Source organism: Gavialis gangeticus, unplaced genomic scaffold (assembly GCF_001723915.1).
Source record: "Gavialis gangeticus isolate Ggan-Ray unplaced genomic scaffold, GavGan_comp1, whole genome shotgun sequence".
NCBI lineage: Eukaryota > Metazoa > Chordata > Crocodylia > Gavialidae > Gavialis > Gavialis gangeticus.
Window position 1 is genome coordinate 70,646,998 of NW_017729034.1, and position 19,375 is coordinate 70,666,372.

The 19,375-nt window shown below is 42.5% G+C and overlaps 1 protein-coding gene and 1 long non-coding RNA gene across 2 annotated transcripts in view; one reads left to right on the forward strand and one right to left on the reverse strand.

Moving 5' to 3' along the window:
* Positions 1-5,267: 5,267 nt before the first annotated feature.
* LOC109304303 lies at positions 5,268-6,980 on the reverse strand. Its single transcript, XR_002099343.1, has 4 exons — positions 6,372-6,980; positions 5,970-6,029; positions 5,770-5,878; positions 5,268-5,608 (listed from the first exon to the last, which is right to left on the reverse strand). It is a non-coding gene; the product is annotated as an uncharacterized LOC109304303 (long non-coding RNA).
* A 7,704-nt stretch (positions 6,981-14,684) lies between these two features.
* Positions 14,685-19,375, forward strand: part of SLC22A2 (solute carrier family 22 member 2) — a 35,096-nt gene continuing 30,405 nt past the window's right edge. The window contains exons 1-2 of the mRNA XM_019526778.1: positions 14,685-15,197; positions 17,859-17,962. Coding sequence (XP_019382323.1) covers positions 14,781-15,197; positions 17,859-17,962 — 521 coding nt within the window. The 5' untranslated portion in view covers positions 14,685-14,780. The remainder of the gene's footprint in view (positions 15,198-17,858; positions 17,963-19,375) is intronic.

A 19,375-nucleotide genomic window follows, 5' to 3' on the forward strand; every position in this document is an offset into this window, starting at 1 on the left:
AGTCCCTGTTCCCCCGAGCACTGCCAGGAGTGACCAGGAATAACAGTCACAAGGTGGCAGAGGGTAGATTTAAGCTAGATATCAGGAGGCGCTACTTCACTGTCAGGGCGGCTAGGGTCTGGAACCAACTTCCAAGAGAAGTGGTGCTGGCTCCTACCCTGAGGGTCTTTAAGAGGAGGTTAGATGAACACCTTGCTGGGGTCATTTGACCGCAGTAATCTTTCCTGCCATGGCAGGGGGTCGGACTAGATGATCTACTCAGGTCCCTTCCGACCCTAGAAACCATGAAACTATAACATTATGTTCTGTTTTTTCCTTTCCACATGATGGAATTTCTTTTCACATGTTCTGAAATAGGCCACAGCTGGCTACATAATAACCAGCTGACCAACAGTGTTTCATTTTTCCTTATGTTTCCCTTTATTTCTGTATCTACCAATGTCTCTTCCTTTTTGCTTAGGACTTTGAGATCCTTACCAGGAGCAGCCTTCTATTCTGTGGCACTGCTGTAAACAACTTGGAATGTCTCCAACAGAAAATATTAGTCATATTTTGGGTTGCTTTCCAAATAACTTGTTTGGCTCCCCTGCTTCAGAAACTGATCTTTTTGGGAGTTTCCTTGGGCATAAGTGGGTTTTTACAATGGAAAGCAAGCTGCAATCTTGGATCCTTCATACTTTGTGGAAAATAATAAGATGTTTGCTGGTAGTGGAGGGAATGTACAGAGGCATTAGAAGAAAATTCAAATCCATTCACTTCATCCACATTTTCAAAAAATTGCTGGATTTTTTTTCAATGTTGATTTCAACATTCAACACCTTATTTGACATTGTTCTGCTAACAGCAGAATCCTGGAAAACATTACTCATCTGACTAGCTCTCTTATCCCATTTAGTCACACTTGAGTCATTGAAGCATTGAGGACAATGGAACTGAAGTGAATACAAACTGTATGTGGGAGTAATGGACTGACAAGATCTGGCCCCACATTACTCCAGCAAAGTGGTTTAAAAGTTTAAAAGACTTGCTCACTCCCACTCTCAAAGCTCATGTTTTCCTCTTGTTTTCACTTGCCCTATTAGGTTTCTATCATTGAGCAAAAAGATAAAGGTCTTGGTCACAAGAAATCAAGTTCCCTTTGTGCCATTTGTAAGAATTGAGGTGTTAGCCCCAAGGTCCATGTGAGTAGACATCCTCAGTGCCTTGATTGCTTTGCAGTTCCAACCAGATTCTTCATAATGGTTTAGAAGGCAGCAAAGGTACACACAGATGTCCAAGGACCTAGCAGCATGAGCAACTCTGTATGCATGTCAGCAGTGATCTCAAGCACACAGTGCTGCTCTACACAGGCTGCCTCCTCTATAAGAAACAGTGATGTTGTGTTTATGTAGTGTTTCAAGTGCACTAATCAACCCTGCTGCATGACAGGGACATCCCCCCATATCTCAAAGAGGCAGCTGCACTGCTTATGGCTTAGCACAGAACTGTCCAATTGGCAGCCCACAAGTGGTTAACTCATGGCTCATGGACTCCTCCCACCTTTAACCTCCTTGGCTCCCTGCCTTTTCCCCTATGGGTCCATGCACCATTTCCAACCAGCCATTGCTATCTCTCTCCATCTCCAACTCCTGCTATTGCTGCCCATCACTTGCTCCCTTCTGGTTCACTGGGGACTTCCCCTCCCACCTTGAGGCTCTGCTTCCTGATGCTGCCAATAGAGGTAGTACAGCCCCTGGGCACTCAGAAGTTGGCTTGGGAGACATCTGGTCTAGAGTAATGCAATGTGCCTGAAGGTGCTGATGCTGGGCATGGTAAGCTTACTGCAGAGGCATGGCCTTGATGACTAGAAAAGCAAATTTTCCAGAAAAATACCAGATATTAAAGGGAAAGGATTTATAACAAATGCTGAGATGTGCCACATATAGTTCGACAACCCTCTTTGGCAAAGATTAACCAGGAGAGAAAATGGATGTCTCATGTAAGCAAGACATCAGCAGGTCTACCCTAGTAGACACACCATCGGATACCTGAAGGAATACACAGAACAGTGATCTGAAAGAACCCCTCCATCAAACACTACACACAAAGGGAAAACTAAGATTCAGCACTACAAAGGACATGCACAGAGTGGCCTGGGGTAGACAGGGATGTTGGGGTTTTACTCATGCACTACATAAAAAAATGTGTTTTCTCAATCTCTTCTTCAAGTTATTGGTAGAAAAACATTCTTGTCTTCATCACTAGTTTGAAGGGTAGGCACATACTAAACAATGTGATGAAGCCATTCTGTGTATGTGCTCTAAGTGTCATAACTCGAATAGATAAAGCAAGGGAGCTTTTACAGAAAGATAGTAAGCTGTTTCTAATACCAACGCCTACTCCCTGCTCTCCTTTCTCCTGTTGGCTTTCCATTCCAGAATATGGTGTAATCATTCTCTTGGATAGAAAAGGTATCTGAGAGCCCAGTTTCTGATAATGCAGCAACAGCAATTCTGAGTCTAACCAATTCGTAATTTAGACGTACTGTTTTCTGTAAATCAGAGTCCAAATTGAACCTAGGGGTCAGAGTCCAAACATTTCAGCATGTGAAATGCTTTATCATTTTGACTAGTATGGATCATACAGAGACTTTTAGTGTGTATGCCAAGGCAAGAGTATGGAGGAGTGAAGACTGCCCAAGGCCTACCGCCCCCGCCTCCCTTTGAGGCCATTGATACTGAGTCCAGATGTTCAGTTTCTCAATGATTTTAGTTTCTGCTAGGGAGTAACAGATTAAAGCTGTTGCTAACTGCCTAATGCCTCAGCAAGGGACTATTTCTGTCAGGGTGATGTCCCTTAGCCTTTTTCCAAGAAATACCCACAAGGCAGTGGGGGCTTGGGTTTTGAGGCACCCTATACTCACCTTACTCTGGAGGTTTTAACATTGGGGTATTTTATAGGAACTACCCCATCACAAATAGCCCCATCGCGTTGCCACCAAGCCCTCTAAGTCAGATGCCATTTAGTTATAGCTAGGATCGGTTACACACACACACCAACTGGATCTTTGGCAGTTACACACACACACACACACACACACACACACTAACTGGATCTTTGGAAGTTACACACTCACAAACACAGATATACTCATATTTTGTACCAACAACTTGAAGAAGGGATTGAGAAAACTCACAGAAATGAGATGTTATAATACTGGGCGACTTCAATGCAAGAGTTGGATGTAATTTCAAGAATCGGCCTGGTATTCTGGGCAAAGATGGAATTGGTAATATGAATGAAAATGGCCAGCGACTGCTAGATTTTGACTTGCATAAAGTGTTATGCATTACAAACATGTACTTTGCTGGGAAAATCACAAAAAACACATGTCATGGAAACATCCAAGACCAGGGTACTGGCACCAATTAGATCTAGTACTGACCAGGCATAACCACCTGAAAGAAATCCTGCATACCAGGTCTTATCACAATTATGACTGTGACACTGACCATGCCTTAGTCTGCTGCAAAGTCAGACTCAATGTCAAAAAGACCTACCTTTACCAAGCTGCCAATCATCCTCAGATAGACATCAGTCAAACTGAAGACACAGAAAAATGTAGACTATTCAATGGAGAAGTTGTAAAACCAAGTTTTTTTAACAGCTCATGTATCAAGGGTTGGGAAAGCTTAAAAACTAACATGTACAAAGCTGGTATAACAGTGTTTGACAAAAAATGCAAGAAAAATGCAGACTGGCTTGAAGAGCAGTCCGAAACATTCTACCACTGGCTGAGAACAATGGGACAGTGCTAACCAACTATAAGAGATCTCCCAACACTATAACCCTGGAAAATCTGAGAAAGGATTGAAGAGAAATGCAGAGGGAAGCTAAGAGGTGTGCCCAAGATTTTTGGCTGACACTCTGTGCCAATATTCAGAAAGCAGCTGACACGTAATAGCCATGGAACGTATAAAGGCATCAAATGAGCAATTGGTCCAGTCAAGAAGAAAACAGCTCCACTGAAAGACTTAAATAGAAATGTCATTACAGATAAACAAAATCAACTTGAGCCTTGGATTGAACACTATGGAATTTTATACTCCAGTAAGACTGACACAAAGTAAATCAAACACAAAGAGCTCAAAGTATTACTACAGTTTGAAGTTATAATGGACAATGAGCCTACTTTAGAAGATTTGAGATTAGAAACATTAGAAATTTCATTCAGCATCAATGTAGAAAGCTGGGAGAAGCATGCAGAATCCCATCCAGTCTAAAGGGAACATCTGGCACTGGGTGCAGCTCAATATGAAGTGGCTTTGATTCAGAGGATGGAGGCAAAGCGAGAAAGAAGAAAACACCATGGTGTGGACTTGGACTCCAACTCAGACAACACATGGTTCTCTGAAACTTGTAATGAGCACCATCGCTCCTGAATTGGGCTTGTCAGCCACAACAGATTTATCAGGCACCTGACTAGACCTCTTACGTGTACACCATGATGTAGAGGATCGTTGGTTGCCTAACTAACTAACATAAGAACATAAAAGTCCCATACTGGGTCAAAGCAATGGTCCCTCTAGTGCAGGGGTGTCAAACTCACCCTGGAACCTGGCCTGGACCCGTATCACCAGGGCTCCTCCCAGGCCAGATCCCTGGAGCCAACAGCAGCTGTGGTGGACTTCTGTCCAGGCCAGTGGCATGGGTTGAGGATCAGGCAGCAGCATGTCTAGGGGCAGGCCACAGCATGGGTGAGGCATTGGACGGTAGCATGTCCAGGGCTGGGCAGAGCAGGTTGGGGTCAGGCGGCAGTGCAAGTCCAGGAGGTGGGCAGTGGCATGAGTCAAGGATCGGGCAGCAGCTGGGCAAGCAAGGGCTATATTTGCACAGCCTGTGCTTGCCTCCCTGCCACCAATGACCATGTCCACAGGGATCCAGAAACCCTGAATTCTGTGGCAGGCCATGGCCCACTAGCCTGCCAGACTGCTGGTGGGCCTACTGGAATTGTTCCACAAGCTGGATTCAGCCCACAGATTCTGCTTGACACCCCTGCTCTAGACCAGTATCCCGTATGCAACAGTGGCTGGAGCAAATCCTTTTAGAGGGACAGCACTGAACTGAATATATCTGCAGTGATCTGTCTACTGTTATACCCTCCCAGTCATTCACCAAAGTGATGCCCAGTGGCGATCAGCATGAACACAGGATTACCACCCCTGTCCTGCAAGCCCTTACCTAAGCAAGTATTCCTGATCCTCACAAACCTTTTGGTTGGGTTCAAAGAAGCCAGTTAGCAAGAGTAAGTTATTGTAAGTGCAGACTCTTTGCCACAGTCACATATCTGAAAAAATAATAGAAAGAACACTAAAAACACTAGCAGAGAAAGAGCACTACCTTTTCATTTCAAGATTGCTCCACTATGTAAGCCCCCTTTTAAAACAAATCTCACAGCTGAATGATTACACAGACCAGGCATATTTTTTAGGAATCATTTTAAGCAGATTTCTTCTCTCCCACAGCAAGCTGGGAATCTCACTCTCAGCTCTTGTATTGGCAGCACTTCACACAAGCTGTTGAGGATGCTGGAAGGCAGCTGATGAGTGGGAAAACACTTAGCAGGTCACTGAAAATAAAAAGACAATGCCATCAAAGAGCAAACACAAACAAGTACAGTCAAATGTTAAAAAGTAGCAGTGAAAGGCCCTTCGTTTCCATCTATCCAATATTAAATACCTTTTCAAAAGAAACTTGCTTCTTGAAAGCAAAAATTTGGCCTGCTCCTACCTTTCCAATTAAGTCAACTGCCAAGGACACTTTAACTGGATTTGAGTACCTGTAACCAATCCATCTTGGCAAGCGTGTACAGAATCTTTGTTGCTGGGACAAAAGTCCACTGAAAGTTCACAGATATTTTTTGCTCAACATGCTGCAAAAGACACAAGGGGCTGGGATCATACCCCCCTTGAAGTCATTGGCAAGCCTACCACTGACTTCACTTGCAATAGAAGCAGGCCCCCAAAGCTCAGAAGACAGCTGCGGGTCAACTGAGTGTTAGCAACAAGAGAAAATATCAGTGAGCACTACAAAAAGAAATGTTCCTACGGGTCCTCCTCCAACTTCCTGAGAAGTCTATGCGAGCTTTGCATAGATTTTAATGTTTGGATGGGACACACAGAAGCAGAGATACTAACAAGAACAGTTTCATCTCATTGTCCCTCCACCGCATCCCTTCAAAAATCGCCTTAGCCAAAAATCCTTAAGTATCACTCATCAGAAAGAGTGGACTCTCCATGCTGCTCTTTGTGATGATCCTTCATAACAGGAGCTAGATTCATATTCAAACAAATGGTTGTACCCTCATAACAGCATGCCTGCTACTCACTTACCTGGAAGTAGAACAGTTAGCAGAGTGTGCAGAGTTAGTTTCTCCAAGACGTTTTGCATCCAGGAGAATTGTGCCAAAAACCTGGAAGGAGAACACATTTTTTTCTGCATTTCCTGTGGGGTTTGATTCATAATTCCTACTTCCAAGTCAATTTTTGTCTTCTTTACAGTTACCGTATTTTTTAAATAAATGCTGAGTTGCTGATTCTAAGCTAGTTAATCAAAGCTATTTCCCTCTGCCAAATGCAAAACAATTGTAAAATTTATGAAGATTTAAGAATTGGGTGTATTACAATTACTATGCAAGGCCAAAATGACCTTTTCAAAGAGAGCTTCAAAAACCTTATATTATACCATATATGATACTGTAAGGAATTATAAAACTATAAACTTTGGTGGTTCAATTCATCCTGTAATGCACATAAAGAGAATGATGATATATGGGCATCATAGAAGTTAGACTCTAATTCATAAAAATTGAAAAATGCCATAATACTAGATAATGTGGTGGGGAATCCAGAATATGATAATAGCTTGCAGCCATTATCTCTGACCTAGACCCTGAATCGATCAAACCATCTTTGTTTTGCATAGCACTTGAACTGTTAACTTTAAATCCTACTGATTGTACTGAGACGTATGCACATGGTCAAAATTAAGCCTATTTTTAAAAGTGTTGCTGAATAGATAAACTTCAAGTGCTTAAGTGCTTTACTGAAATCCAAGCCAGAGCATCTTCTTGCATTACCCTAACCAGTTGTCCTGGCCATTTCACCAGTAATGCCAGCCTCACTATCCCTTTGGCTTCTCCTGTCAGTAACATTTTTGCGCTTCCCCCATGTAGCCCCTTTGTGCTTAGCAAAACTGAAATATACTTAACAGGCCTCTGCTCTCATTTCATCCAGGCATTCAGAAATGCTCACTTCTAAAAGGCCATGCCAAAAGTACACCTTTACACTTGCATCAGAACAATTCAATCCATTTGAACCTCTAAGGGGTAGCTATGCTAAAACTGGGGCTCTCAGAACATATCTGTATGTATTCCCTTGATCCTAGGTGTCCTTGTATTCATCTCATTCTCTTTTGCTCATCAAGCTCACTGTCAAGGATCCCCATCCCATAACTATTGCTGGAGTGTGACATCTTACCCCTGCACAGTCCTACTAAAGCCAATAGGTATCTGAAATAGGTACACACAAGTAATGACGGGTCTGAGGCCTTTTAGCTTCTAAACTGTTTCAGGCTGAGACTAAGCACCTGTAAAGCACCTGGCACACAATTTGCCATATAAAATAGTAGAAGCATAGTTATTACCCGAGGTCTTTTCTTTCTTATTCTTAATCATTATCAGCCCACCCCGATAAGAATGCAAACAACAGTTGTATTGTTGTATGACCTTGCAAACTCCTTGATGGATTAGCATGAGAAGGAGGCATCTCTGGAATGACAACATAGGCACACGCTCACCAAACACAAGGACATGCATTTACTACTGGGGGCAGGTACTAGAGATGCAGGTTATCTCCTCCTGTGCCTCATTCCCAAAAAAACCAATTTCCCTTTCCCTTTCCTTTTCCCCAGACAGGAATAATACCCCTTTCTCTGATCTCCTTCCTAGGGTTACTTCCTTAATCAGAACTCCTTCCAGCTGGAAGGAACAATAACATCCTTTATGGGCTCTGTGAGGAGGTGGCATACACAGAGACCCAGCCAGCATAGTAACTCAGTTACTTATTAACTCAGTTACAGTTCCCCTTTTAAAAAAGATGCATCCTTGGGCAAACTATGAAAACACCCAATTGTTACACCAGCCCAGAGTCCCAGTGTAGCCTGAGGAAGGAAATATCACTTGTCATAACCAGAGGTTCTGGCTAGCACAGGGATGAATCTACCAACCTTTGTGAAGTATAAGGAGTTCAGGTTGGGCACTGGCGATCCAAAACTGGTCTTCGACCTGACCAGCAAATTCTGGCTGTCACAAGGCTGTGACTTTCTTAATTCTAAGAGCTGTCCCATCTGGTCAGATATAATAATGGTAACATATGAAGCACTAACATTTAGGGCAGCAATGGGCTTCCCTGGCATATCCTTTGAACTTTGGCTATAAGGGCAGATGACTAAGAGGCTCCTATTTATTTACTCTAAGACAAAATGTAAGCCTTGCTCATATTTCATTGCCATCTCTTAACATACTCCCCATCGCTCTCAAGAATCACGTAAGATGTGATTCTGTCTGAAGTTTGAAATGTCTTTTCTGTAAAACATTTTGAAAATCTGACTGGGAGTCTAGGAATACTCATCTTAGACCCATTTGAATAAGATGGGCATTTCATGGCTTCTCACTTCCCTCATTCACTATAAAGTCCCTCTACCTATGCTGACATAACTCCCCTTTTTGCATATCTAAAAGAACTTGCAACCTGCATCAGAGTTTCCCAGTGTCTACCAAATTACTTCTTTTGTTATTTGCTACATCTATTATCTGGCCCGATATAATGCTTGAGGGCATTACATCCTCTGCCATAATGGTCCTGCATACACCAATGGGATCATACTGACAAATTACAGAAATACATTTTCTAGTTAGATGTATTCCTGTTGCCAGACTTTTTGCTACACTCTGGGCACATCTACGTATGCTATTAACATGCAGCAATACATTCCAGTGTGATATGCAATATTAACATGTAGCAATAAACTCCTGGGCTTGCCGTTTAAATGCGTTCCCAGGACCGCAGCAAGTTGAGCTGGGTTGGAGCAGCACCAGCTTACAGCCAGTAAAGCCTGACTCTAAGCTCCCAGAATAACTCCCTGCTTAGTTGTGACCTGAGATCTTCTGACAGCCGGAGAAAACACTACAAGGACACATTGAAGTCATACTTGAAGAAAATGGACACCAACATCAAGAGCTAGGAAAAGCTAGCTACTAACCAATTCCAATAGCACCACAACCTCAACCAGTGTCAGCCCACCTCAAGGTAAAGCATCTTGCCCCTGAAGCAGAGGAAGGAAAAGGATAAAAATCCAAGATGACTGTATATTCCCTCTTGCAGAAAGACCTGAATCTTCTGCAGACAGATCTGTGGCTAAAGATTAGACTCTTAAGTCGCCTCAAGACCCATCAATGAACCATGGCAGACATCATCCTTGAATTGAGGGAATGCTGCTGCCGCCACTGAATTTCAGCCAGGCCTGGCACGGGACTTATAAGAAAGCCCAGTTCTACTTCCACTCAATAATTTTTGGGCAAGTCACTTGCATCCAAAGAGCCTCCCAGCCCAAGATGAGTCAGAATTTATCTCTTTGAGGATCTAGGTCTTAGAAGTCCTCTTTGTTTCAGTTTTTCCTTTTTTCAAAATGTTGTCTGAATCTGAGTTACCCACCTTTAGAAAATGGTTTAAGATCTTCAGATAAAATAAATGCTACTGAATGAGTGCAAAGGGATAGTGGTGGTCATCATTGTCAGTGGTGGCTGTGATGCATGTTGTAAACCACAGGTTGTTTTTTTATAGCAGCATTTTAAGTTTCAACTTTGTTGTAGTCTGACATGAAAATCCTATTAAAAATTGGGAATATGCATCAGAGATTCCAAGAGGTTCAGAGTACAGAGGTACTTAACTCAGCTTTTGGAGTGCTGACATGTTTTGTAACAGGCATGATAATACTTAACTTTCTATAAACTAAAAGAGATTAGTACTTATACACAGTAAATGCATCTCAGAAGACACTTACTTTAATTAACCTACCACTGCAGGGTCCCTCTTGTCACAGGTGTAATGTGTACAGTCTTCTTCATGGAGTTTTTGGGATCCTCCACTAAAACAATGTGGTCTAGCTTCTTTCACTTCCTCTCCCCTCAACAAGCAGTGGCTGTTCTTCCCAGCATTAGGGGGAGAACAGGTTAGAATCACAAGACACCATGCAGCCCTATACTATTTGTACTACAAGGAGTCAGATGGGCCCTAGAGGACTGGCACCTGAAGGGGAGAAAGGCCAAGCAGGCACAGAGAGGTTCTTCCTGCAAGTTTGTCTAAATCTAGGAAAATGAGCATAGGCCTCTGTCAAACAGGAGAACTAGGCAGGGGCTGCTACTGTGTGTTGATCTGGGAGAAGCACAAGCTTTCCCTGGAGGTAGGTACAGTAATGCCCAAAGCTTCCTGGTAGCAATCACTCTGAAATCACTCAAGTGTTACTTAAAAGAATGGCTGCATAATACACAGCATCTCTAACCATTTTACAGTAGTGACTGCTTTGTCTTCTCCGTACAATTCTTTGCTCACTGAGCAAGAGTTTCAAGGTTTACTGGAGTGGTGCCAGGGTAAAGAACACTGATCTGCCCTAATGCTCATGCTACAGCTACAGGGGGTGAAAGCTACAGCCCACAGGTTGCTTTTGAGCCTATGACTAGATACCTAGGAATACCCAGTGGTATAATAAGCAGAGTTTATAATAAGCAGGAGTCTGGGGGTGGGGGGAAATGTTCCAAGAGCAGGGGGAGAGGGGACAGGTGCTGAGAGCAGGGGTAGGGGGACAATGTTCTCACCCACACCGGGAACTCTACAGTCCTGGCTGAGCTCCTGCTGCCAGAGCATGTACTCTGCCTACTCCAGCTGTTGCTCTTAAAACAGTAGCAGCTGTGGACCATTTTGGAATTCCCGACATAGGAATGCTGCCGGGGTGCAGACTCCATGAGGGTAAGGGGCAATGCCAGTGCCCCTCCTAACTTGGTGCCCAGTAGCACCCTCTTGCCCACCCCTAGTTATGCTACTACCAATGACTGTCCTCAGTCATGCCCTGTCTAATCTTTCAGGCCCAGAGCCTGTGATTTTCTATTGTTCTACACACAAATCTGTGATCTAACGGCCACAAAATCTGTTGTTCTACCACAGGGGAAATACTTCTTTCATAAGGGATATTTCCTTGCATTTTGTGGACATCTATTGGTCTATTCTACTTCTGCTTGACATGAAAGTGTCTGGGCATGGCAGCCATTTTCAATACAACAATGTTTTGTGTTTGATTTAAGCCCTTCTTAAAGAAAGGCCAAGCCGCTATTTATAACCTATCCTTTTACCCAAAGTTCATCATTTCTTTTTGTTTCCTAAAACTCAAAGATGTAATTGAATATTTTGCAGAAAGTAAAGATCAAATAAAACAACTTATTGATTCTAACCAGAAGCAGACAAATTACATTGCAAAGACTAGCTAGCTCATTTTTATTTGTATTATTCCATTTGATTAAGGGAAATAATAGCTAGACATGTAGTGAGAAAACTTATTCTGAAAAAAGGATATGGAGGCAGAAATATTCCAGGGAAGGGTCAAACTCTCTGGCAGCAGATTATTTTGTCCAAACATTCTAGCTCAATAAAATGTTCCAGCTGTCAATGAAACATTTAGCTCTTTCGTCATAGAATCTTACAAAATGTCATATTCACCCACCAGTAATCATGTCATAAATTTATTTCAAAACATGTGATTGATTACAGTGGAGATATAAATTGGAACACAGAGTAAATATTAGCAAGAATAGAACTTGCATAGTACACAGTACAGGAATGCAATACACAAAGACCAAAGAAGACAATATACAAAGACAAAGGAGGACTGATAAGGATTATTGAGGTTTCACTGAGTTTTAGCACAGGACTACATGCAGTATTTTCCCCATACATATGACCCCAAATAAGATATGCGCCTTTTTTGTAGGAAGACCGAACAAATTTAAAAAAAAAGATGTTTCCCAGAGTCATGTCTGAATTCTGACAGATCCTGACTGCATGGATGAATCCCAACCACCGCTGCTCAGGCAAAAGCTTAAGTGTTTAAACTTCTCAGCCACAGGTGAACTTACCAGCTGATACTGCCAAATCTACAGCAGCTGTGAAGTTAAAAGTGTAGCTCTGCCCCTGAAAAGTGAGCTCAACCCCTTCCCTCCCTGAGGGTGGCAAGAGGAGAAGCACAGCAGCCATTTACAGTGTCTCCATGCTTCTATTCCAGCACAAAAACCACCTTCCCTGCTGGTTGGCATACCCCCCCAGTTTTGGAGAGCTGTTTTTTTGGGATAAGCATGCAAGTAAATATGATATTAGCTTTGTATAATAAAGGTGACATAAAATAGCTAGAAAGGATTCATGCAAACAGAACATGGTTTAATGATATGGACTATGCTCCATATCCCATGAGGTGCAAACCATAGATTCATAGATTGTAAGGCCCCGGAAGATCATTGGGTCTAGCCCCCTGCACCAAGCAGGAAAGATAACTGGGGGTTGGGTGACCCCAGGAAGGTGACTGTCTAGTCTCCTCTTGAAGATTTCTGAGTAAGTGATTGCACCACGTCTGGAGGGAGCTTATTTCACAGTCTGGACACCCTGACTGTGAAGGAGTTTTTCCTAATGTTGATCATCCAGGAGTTTGTGGGCATTACTCCTGGTTTTCCCCAAGGGTGCCCTGGCAAACAGTTACTCATCGAGCCCTTAATGTAGTCCTCTAGCGTAGCGGTAAGCTGCTACCAGGTGCCCTCTCAGCCTTCTTTTCCTCAGGCTGAAGAGTCCCAGATCCCTCAGCCTTTCCTCGTATGGCTTGCCTTTTAAGACTCTGATCACATGGGTGGCTCTTCTTTGAAACTCTGTCAAGCTTGTCTATGTCCTTGTTAAAGTGTGGTGCCCAGAACTGGAGGCAGTACTCCAGCTGCAGTTGCATCAGAGCTGGGTAGAGCGGGAGAATCACCTACTTAGCTTTGCTGGAGATGCATCGATTGATGCATGCCGGAGTATTATTTGCCCTTCTAGCTACAACATTACACTGTTGGCTCATATTCATACTGTCGTCTATTATTACCCCCAGGTCCCTTTCATTCGTGGTGCTGGTCAGTTTGGTGCTGTCAAACCTGTAGGTATGTTGGGGGTTGCTCATCCCAAGGTGGTACACTTTACATTTCTCAACGCTGAACTTCATCAGCCCAACTTGCTAGCCTGTCTAGGTCTGCCTGTAACTGTAGCCTATCTTCAAGCATGATCATGCTTCCCTATAACTTAGTATCATCAGCAAACTTTGCCAGTGAGCTCTTCACTGCCACATCTAAACCCTTAATAAAGAGGTTGAAAAGTACTGGACCGAGCACTGACCTCTGCGGGACATAGCTGCCCACTTCTCACCAGGATGACACAGATCCATTCACTATGACTCTGTGGGTCCTACCCTGCAGCCAGTTTCTCACCCACCTGACTGTCTCAGAGTTAAGCCCACAATCCTCCAATTTTCTCACAAGGACATTGTGGGATACTAGATCAAAGGCCTTTTGGAAGTCAAGGTATATAATGTCAACCTGCTCTCTAGTGTCCAGGTGGTGAGTTACTTGGTCATGGAAGGAGATGAGGTTGGTAAGGCAAGACCTGCCCACAACAAAGCCATGTTGGCTGTCATTCAGAATCTTACCTCATGGAGGTGGTGCCTCCATGAAGCACAGCTAAGGCAAAACTAGCATTAGGTCACTTCCAAATCCCTAAAATTATTTTCACTGAGACTTAATGCAGCCCTCAGCATAGGCTAGAGCAGCTGTAGGAGTTGGTCTAACTTGTGCCAACCCCCTTTTAAGTGCCTATGGGCTGCTCTACAGCCTAGATACCCACATTGTGCTGTGGTCACTTCCACCCGTGTTCTTCAGGGGCAATGTAGACCTGCATAGGCAAGCCCTATGCCTCTCAGATGCTGAAGAAACTTCCTCTGATGTCATTGGATCAGACTTCTAAAAAAGGTATGTAGACACCAAATATGCAGAAAGACATCTGGGATTTTCAGCTCATTTAAGCACTTAACTCCCATTGACATCAGTGGATGTTAAAAGCACCTGGACACTTTTGAACATTCAAATAGATGTTTATATGCATCTAGAGGCCTTAATATCTTTAAAACGTAGCTCATTGCAATTCCTTTGGTGTCATTTCTACACCAGCAAAGCAGAATGTGATCATACTTTAGGATATAAATATTTCAGGCAATGTATATGAAGTGAGGAGCGCAGTATGTGTATGAAATACTTATGAACTCAGATTACTATGATATATTTTATGAAGGAATAATCATCTATCTTGTAGCACATAGTAACGAATCAACAAAGATGCCAAGTAGCACCCCAAGCTTAATAACCCAAGGTTTTATACATAAAACAAGATAAGAACCAACTACTGAGTTTGTGTCACATGGGAATCAAGGCTTCATTTGAAACAGCATGTGAGAAATAAAGGTTGCAACGCATGGCTTGTCGATTTACAAAGTCAATGAACTATTTTACTGTGACTTTTGGTCCAATACCCTGCCACTATTTAAGCGGCTCTCCTGGCAAATGCAGAGCAATGCTATGAAGAGCAACTTGAGTTAGTTAATTTAATGAGTTGCCACTTACAAAAATGCCAACCTTAGATGACATTTTAGAGCACATTGGAGAATTTGACTTGTTCCAGAAACGCACCTTTTTTATCTTATGCCTCCTTTCAGCTGCCTTCCCTCCTATCTACGTGGGTGTCGTCTTCCTGGGGTTCATCCCTGAACATCGTTGTCTTAGTCCTGGAGTAGCAGAGCTGAGCAGCAAATGTGGCTGGAGTTTGGAAGAGGAGCTGAATCACACAGTTCCTGAGTGGGGAAACCATGAGAAGTCTCTCACTAGTCAGTGCTGGAGATACAACATGGACTGGAACATGACTGGCCTCAGCTGCACAAGCCCATTGGAGAACTTCACCAGCCTTAACAGCCAGAGCAGGGTTCCCCTCATGCACTGTGAAGATGGCTGGGTTTATGATTCTTCAGGAACATCTATTGTAACTGAGGTAAGATGCACTTCATTTTAAAAAATTGGGGGGGGACCCCCAATCCATCTGATTTTATGTATTTTTTTTGCAAAGTACAAAATTGTGTCGTGTATTAAGCAGGAAATTCTCATGATGCTGTTAGCAAACACGATACAAAATAATTGTATGTCAATACAAATTCAGTACATTCTCAATGCTGAGACTAATATCAGATCTGGTTGTAGAACAAAAAGTGAAAATGTTTACTAAAACTTTAGCAAAAAGTTTAGCTTTGGTATTAAGCAATGCATAGTAAGTTGAAATTTGTTTCTAACTACCAAATCCAAAAGACCCCTGTACTTATGACTCCCCATCACTGTAGTACTTCCTACTATCTTCATTGTACTTTTATTCCTAAGATAGGAAAGAGCTTTTATCCCTATTTTGCTTACTTGGTCCAGGTCACACAGGAGATGTGACAACAGGGAACTGAACATGGGGATCCCAAGTCCTAGTGATTATACCCCTTCCACATCTACATCCCTAAAATAATGCTTCTGTTCAGCACTATTAAGTTAGCTACAAAAAATCTCTATACTTTAAATATGATATCTATAGTCATATGCAATTAGTATGTAGTATATTTCATACTTATGAAATATGTATATATAATATTGCATGTTTTGCCTTGAACCTTTTTTGGGAAGGGTAGCATATAAATTCAATAAAGAAATGATAAAAAATAGGAATCTAGGAAAACATGCTCACTGTTGGTTATTGTTATAGATAGCAATCCCTATTCATACATTACCTGTTTCTGCAAGGTAATTCAGATAAAATTGGTGTTTTCATAATTAGCAGGACAATATATCACATCAAATTCCTGCCACCCTGTCCAAAGCTGAGATGGGTCGAAGTGTACCATGTTCTGACATGCATGATATGGACCTTTTTTAAAAGCAGTTTGAGAGCTGTTACAGAAAAACTCAGGGTGGGATTATGTACTGCTATTAAGGTAGACAAATACATTGAAGACAGCGAACTGAAATTGTACCCTAAGTTCTGAAAACAAAATTCAGTGTCAAATAGCATGAAAATGACTCAAAATAATACACGATAGCATCATTCTATATGTGTGTCCTGATATTCATTCTTTTGTGGTTATCTTTCCTTGGAAGAAACAAAGAGCCAGAAAAGGGGAACAGAAATTATTAGGAACCTGTGAGGAAGGTGAACATAGTCAAGCTATTTTATTTAGAAAGGAAATGAGAAAGAGCAAATGTGATGGATAATATAAAACAAAACACAAGCCTTTTGCACCTTTTATTCCTTCCTTCAGAAAGGAACACTAGGAAAGTCTCTAAAATTAAACATCCCACACAGTTAATAAGAATAGATTCATAGATTCATGGAAGGAATGGAGTTAAACAATTGAGTAAAGCAGTGTCTGAGAAACTCAGCCATAGGATAATATTGAAGCAAATAGCATGGACATGTGAATAGGATAAACATTTGAGGCTGGGAAGTAAAAACTAAGGGAACAACCTGCACTTTTTGCTTTTCCCATTTTGCCATCAACTTCAATTAGATGAATAGGAAGCCTGTAACACAGTGTTAAATAATCATGATTTTTACCTTTTTTAAATATTTTCCATTGGCCTGTATTAGATGCACCATATCAGCCTAAAGAGAGCACTGGTCCATCCCAGAATGGAAATCCCTGAGAGGCCGTCACTTAGTAAAGTGGAGAAAAGTTGCAAAGTGTTTTCCCTGAAGGAAAAAGTTACATAAAGTCAGCTGCTGGGCCTCATGCCAGCACTAAAGAGAAGCAGGAGAGCAGTTTCTCAGCCTTTCTCAAGCAGAACTCATTGTATCACACCTTAGGACTCTATTAAGCAACACACAAACCCATAGTTACTGGCCCATGAATGCCCTCTTCTCTCTGCAGACCTTTCTCTGAGGTTAAAGCTCAGTTCAAGAGCCTGGAGTTTTCAAACGTCCTCTTTTTTAAATGCCACTGAAAACTATATTTGGAACATCACTCAGTTTAAGAAAGCCAGGGCTAGCCCCATACAACAGTCTATACACACACAGACAGGCTTTGGCATGAACCTCTAGATTACATGGCTGCAGCTAGAGAGCATTAATGCTGTCCAATGCGTGGCTCCCTGAATCCAACTCTCTCCAACCAAACATGGTTACTTACAGGACAATTGTCAGCCAAGCCTGGCCTGCATCATAGCGCTTGCACAAGTTCATGGGGCCAGTTACGAATCAGTGACAAACTTCAAAGAGTGGAGGTCTGAGAAACTCGGCTGCTGTTCTAAATTTATGCAGAGTTTCAGGCAACCCCATTTCCTTCTGAGCCCCAAAGTAGATAAATAATTTTAAGTCAGGATAGAATTTTTCTGGAATGTTTGCAACAAATTAGGCAAATATGATGGCTGAAAAAGGTAGATAAACACATGATTCGGCACACATGATCGTTAAAAATATATATATTTTCCCATTTCCGGAAAATGTTCCTTTTTTTCTGTTGAGTTTATTGTCTCACTATTTTTGCCATTAATGAGATGGCACATGCGGATTTAAAGGGGGGTTATTTGCTTTCTGGAAAATGTTCCTACATTTTGTTTTTGGTTGGTTGATTCCTCTTGGGGTCCCTGGTGTTATAGTATGGACCTTCTCTTTCTTCTTCAGTTTAATTTGGTGTGTGAGGATTCCTGGAAGCTGGACCTCTTTCAGTCATGTGTGAATGCTGGGTTTTTTGTTGGCTCCATAAGCATCGGCTACGTAGCAGACAGGTATGTGTTGAAACATTCCCTTTGTGCGTTGAATATTTGTGGAGGTGGTTGTTTGGATTTTGCTTGTTTCGGTTTTGTATAAACAGTAACGACAGAAAGAGCAAACAAACTCACTGAAAACTAATTCAAATGGCGAGAAAGTCAGAAGAGACATTTCTCCAATGGTTGTTGCAAGTGCGATTATACATGAACCCATAAAATGACATCACGGCGCTCCAGTTTTGCACGCTCTCTCAGCAACTCCATATTCCAGCTGCTGATTTACAAGCAAAAAAGGTTTTTCTAACTGCCAGCCTTGCCCAGCCAAACCTTTGCCTACATCATGTTACACTGTGGGACACAAAAAGACACAAAGAATAGGCTGACTGGAAAAAAAACCACCAATCCACACACGTGTACAAGCGCCCTTAGTGTCTGAGTTGTCTCACTTATAGGTTGATAAAACAGCACATAGAACGTGCTATGACATATCATGGCGTTACATGGAAAAAAAAGCAGAAGCTTGCTGAGTGGAAGACAAAGTTTGTGAGAGAAACCTTGCAACAAGCTCAGATCAATCTGTTATGGAAGGATGGATTTTTTTTTTCCTGTGTCCGCCTAGTGTGGAGCCAGTGGAGGCGCACATCCAACCTTATGGATGCCTTTTGCTTCCACTGCTGATTCCCTGCCCCCCACAACCAAAGGTTCGGTTTCACTGGCACCTCATTGCCAAAGGATAGCCAAGTCTGCAACTGCCCTGAGACTTTGCCTTGTACTCTTCCCTCAAGGCAGATTCCACAGCTCAGAGGTGGCTCTACAGGAGGTAATACAGCTTACTACCAATGTACCCAGACAGGTGCCACTGAATGAATAATGCCATTGGCAGATTCATAGATTTCACAGACATTTGGGCTGGAAGGGACCTTGGAAGATCATTAAGTCCAGCCCCCTGCCCCAGGGGCAGGAAGACAGCTGGGGTCATAGGATCCCAGCAAGATAAACATCCAGATGTCTCTTGAGGGGGGTGCTTCTTCTCCCAGGACAGACCTGGAGGAGCAGAATCCAAACCTGATTAGCAATTCCATTGATACACAAAGTAGAGTTAATCAAAAGCTTTTGGACTAAATATTATTTCTTCCAAAAACGGCCACTTCGCTGAAACTGGAGCCCTTGGGCTCCTATACATGTGCAGGGAGCCTGCTCCAATGTGCTGGAAATCCAACGTAAATTAATGTGCTCCAGCAGACTCTAGTGTCACATGGATCGGTGTCCCTACACTGAAAAATGGTGGCGGGACTCTGTGAACTAAAGCTCTTTCAATGAGCTTTCATTCAATGTGCCTTGCCGCCATTTTTCAGCACAGGGATGCTGATGCACATGACTCTTGGGTGATTTTAATTAGCATGGCTTGCTAATTAAAGCCCCTCCCCCCCA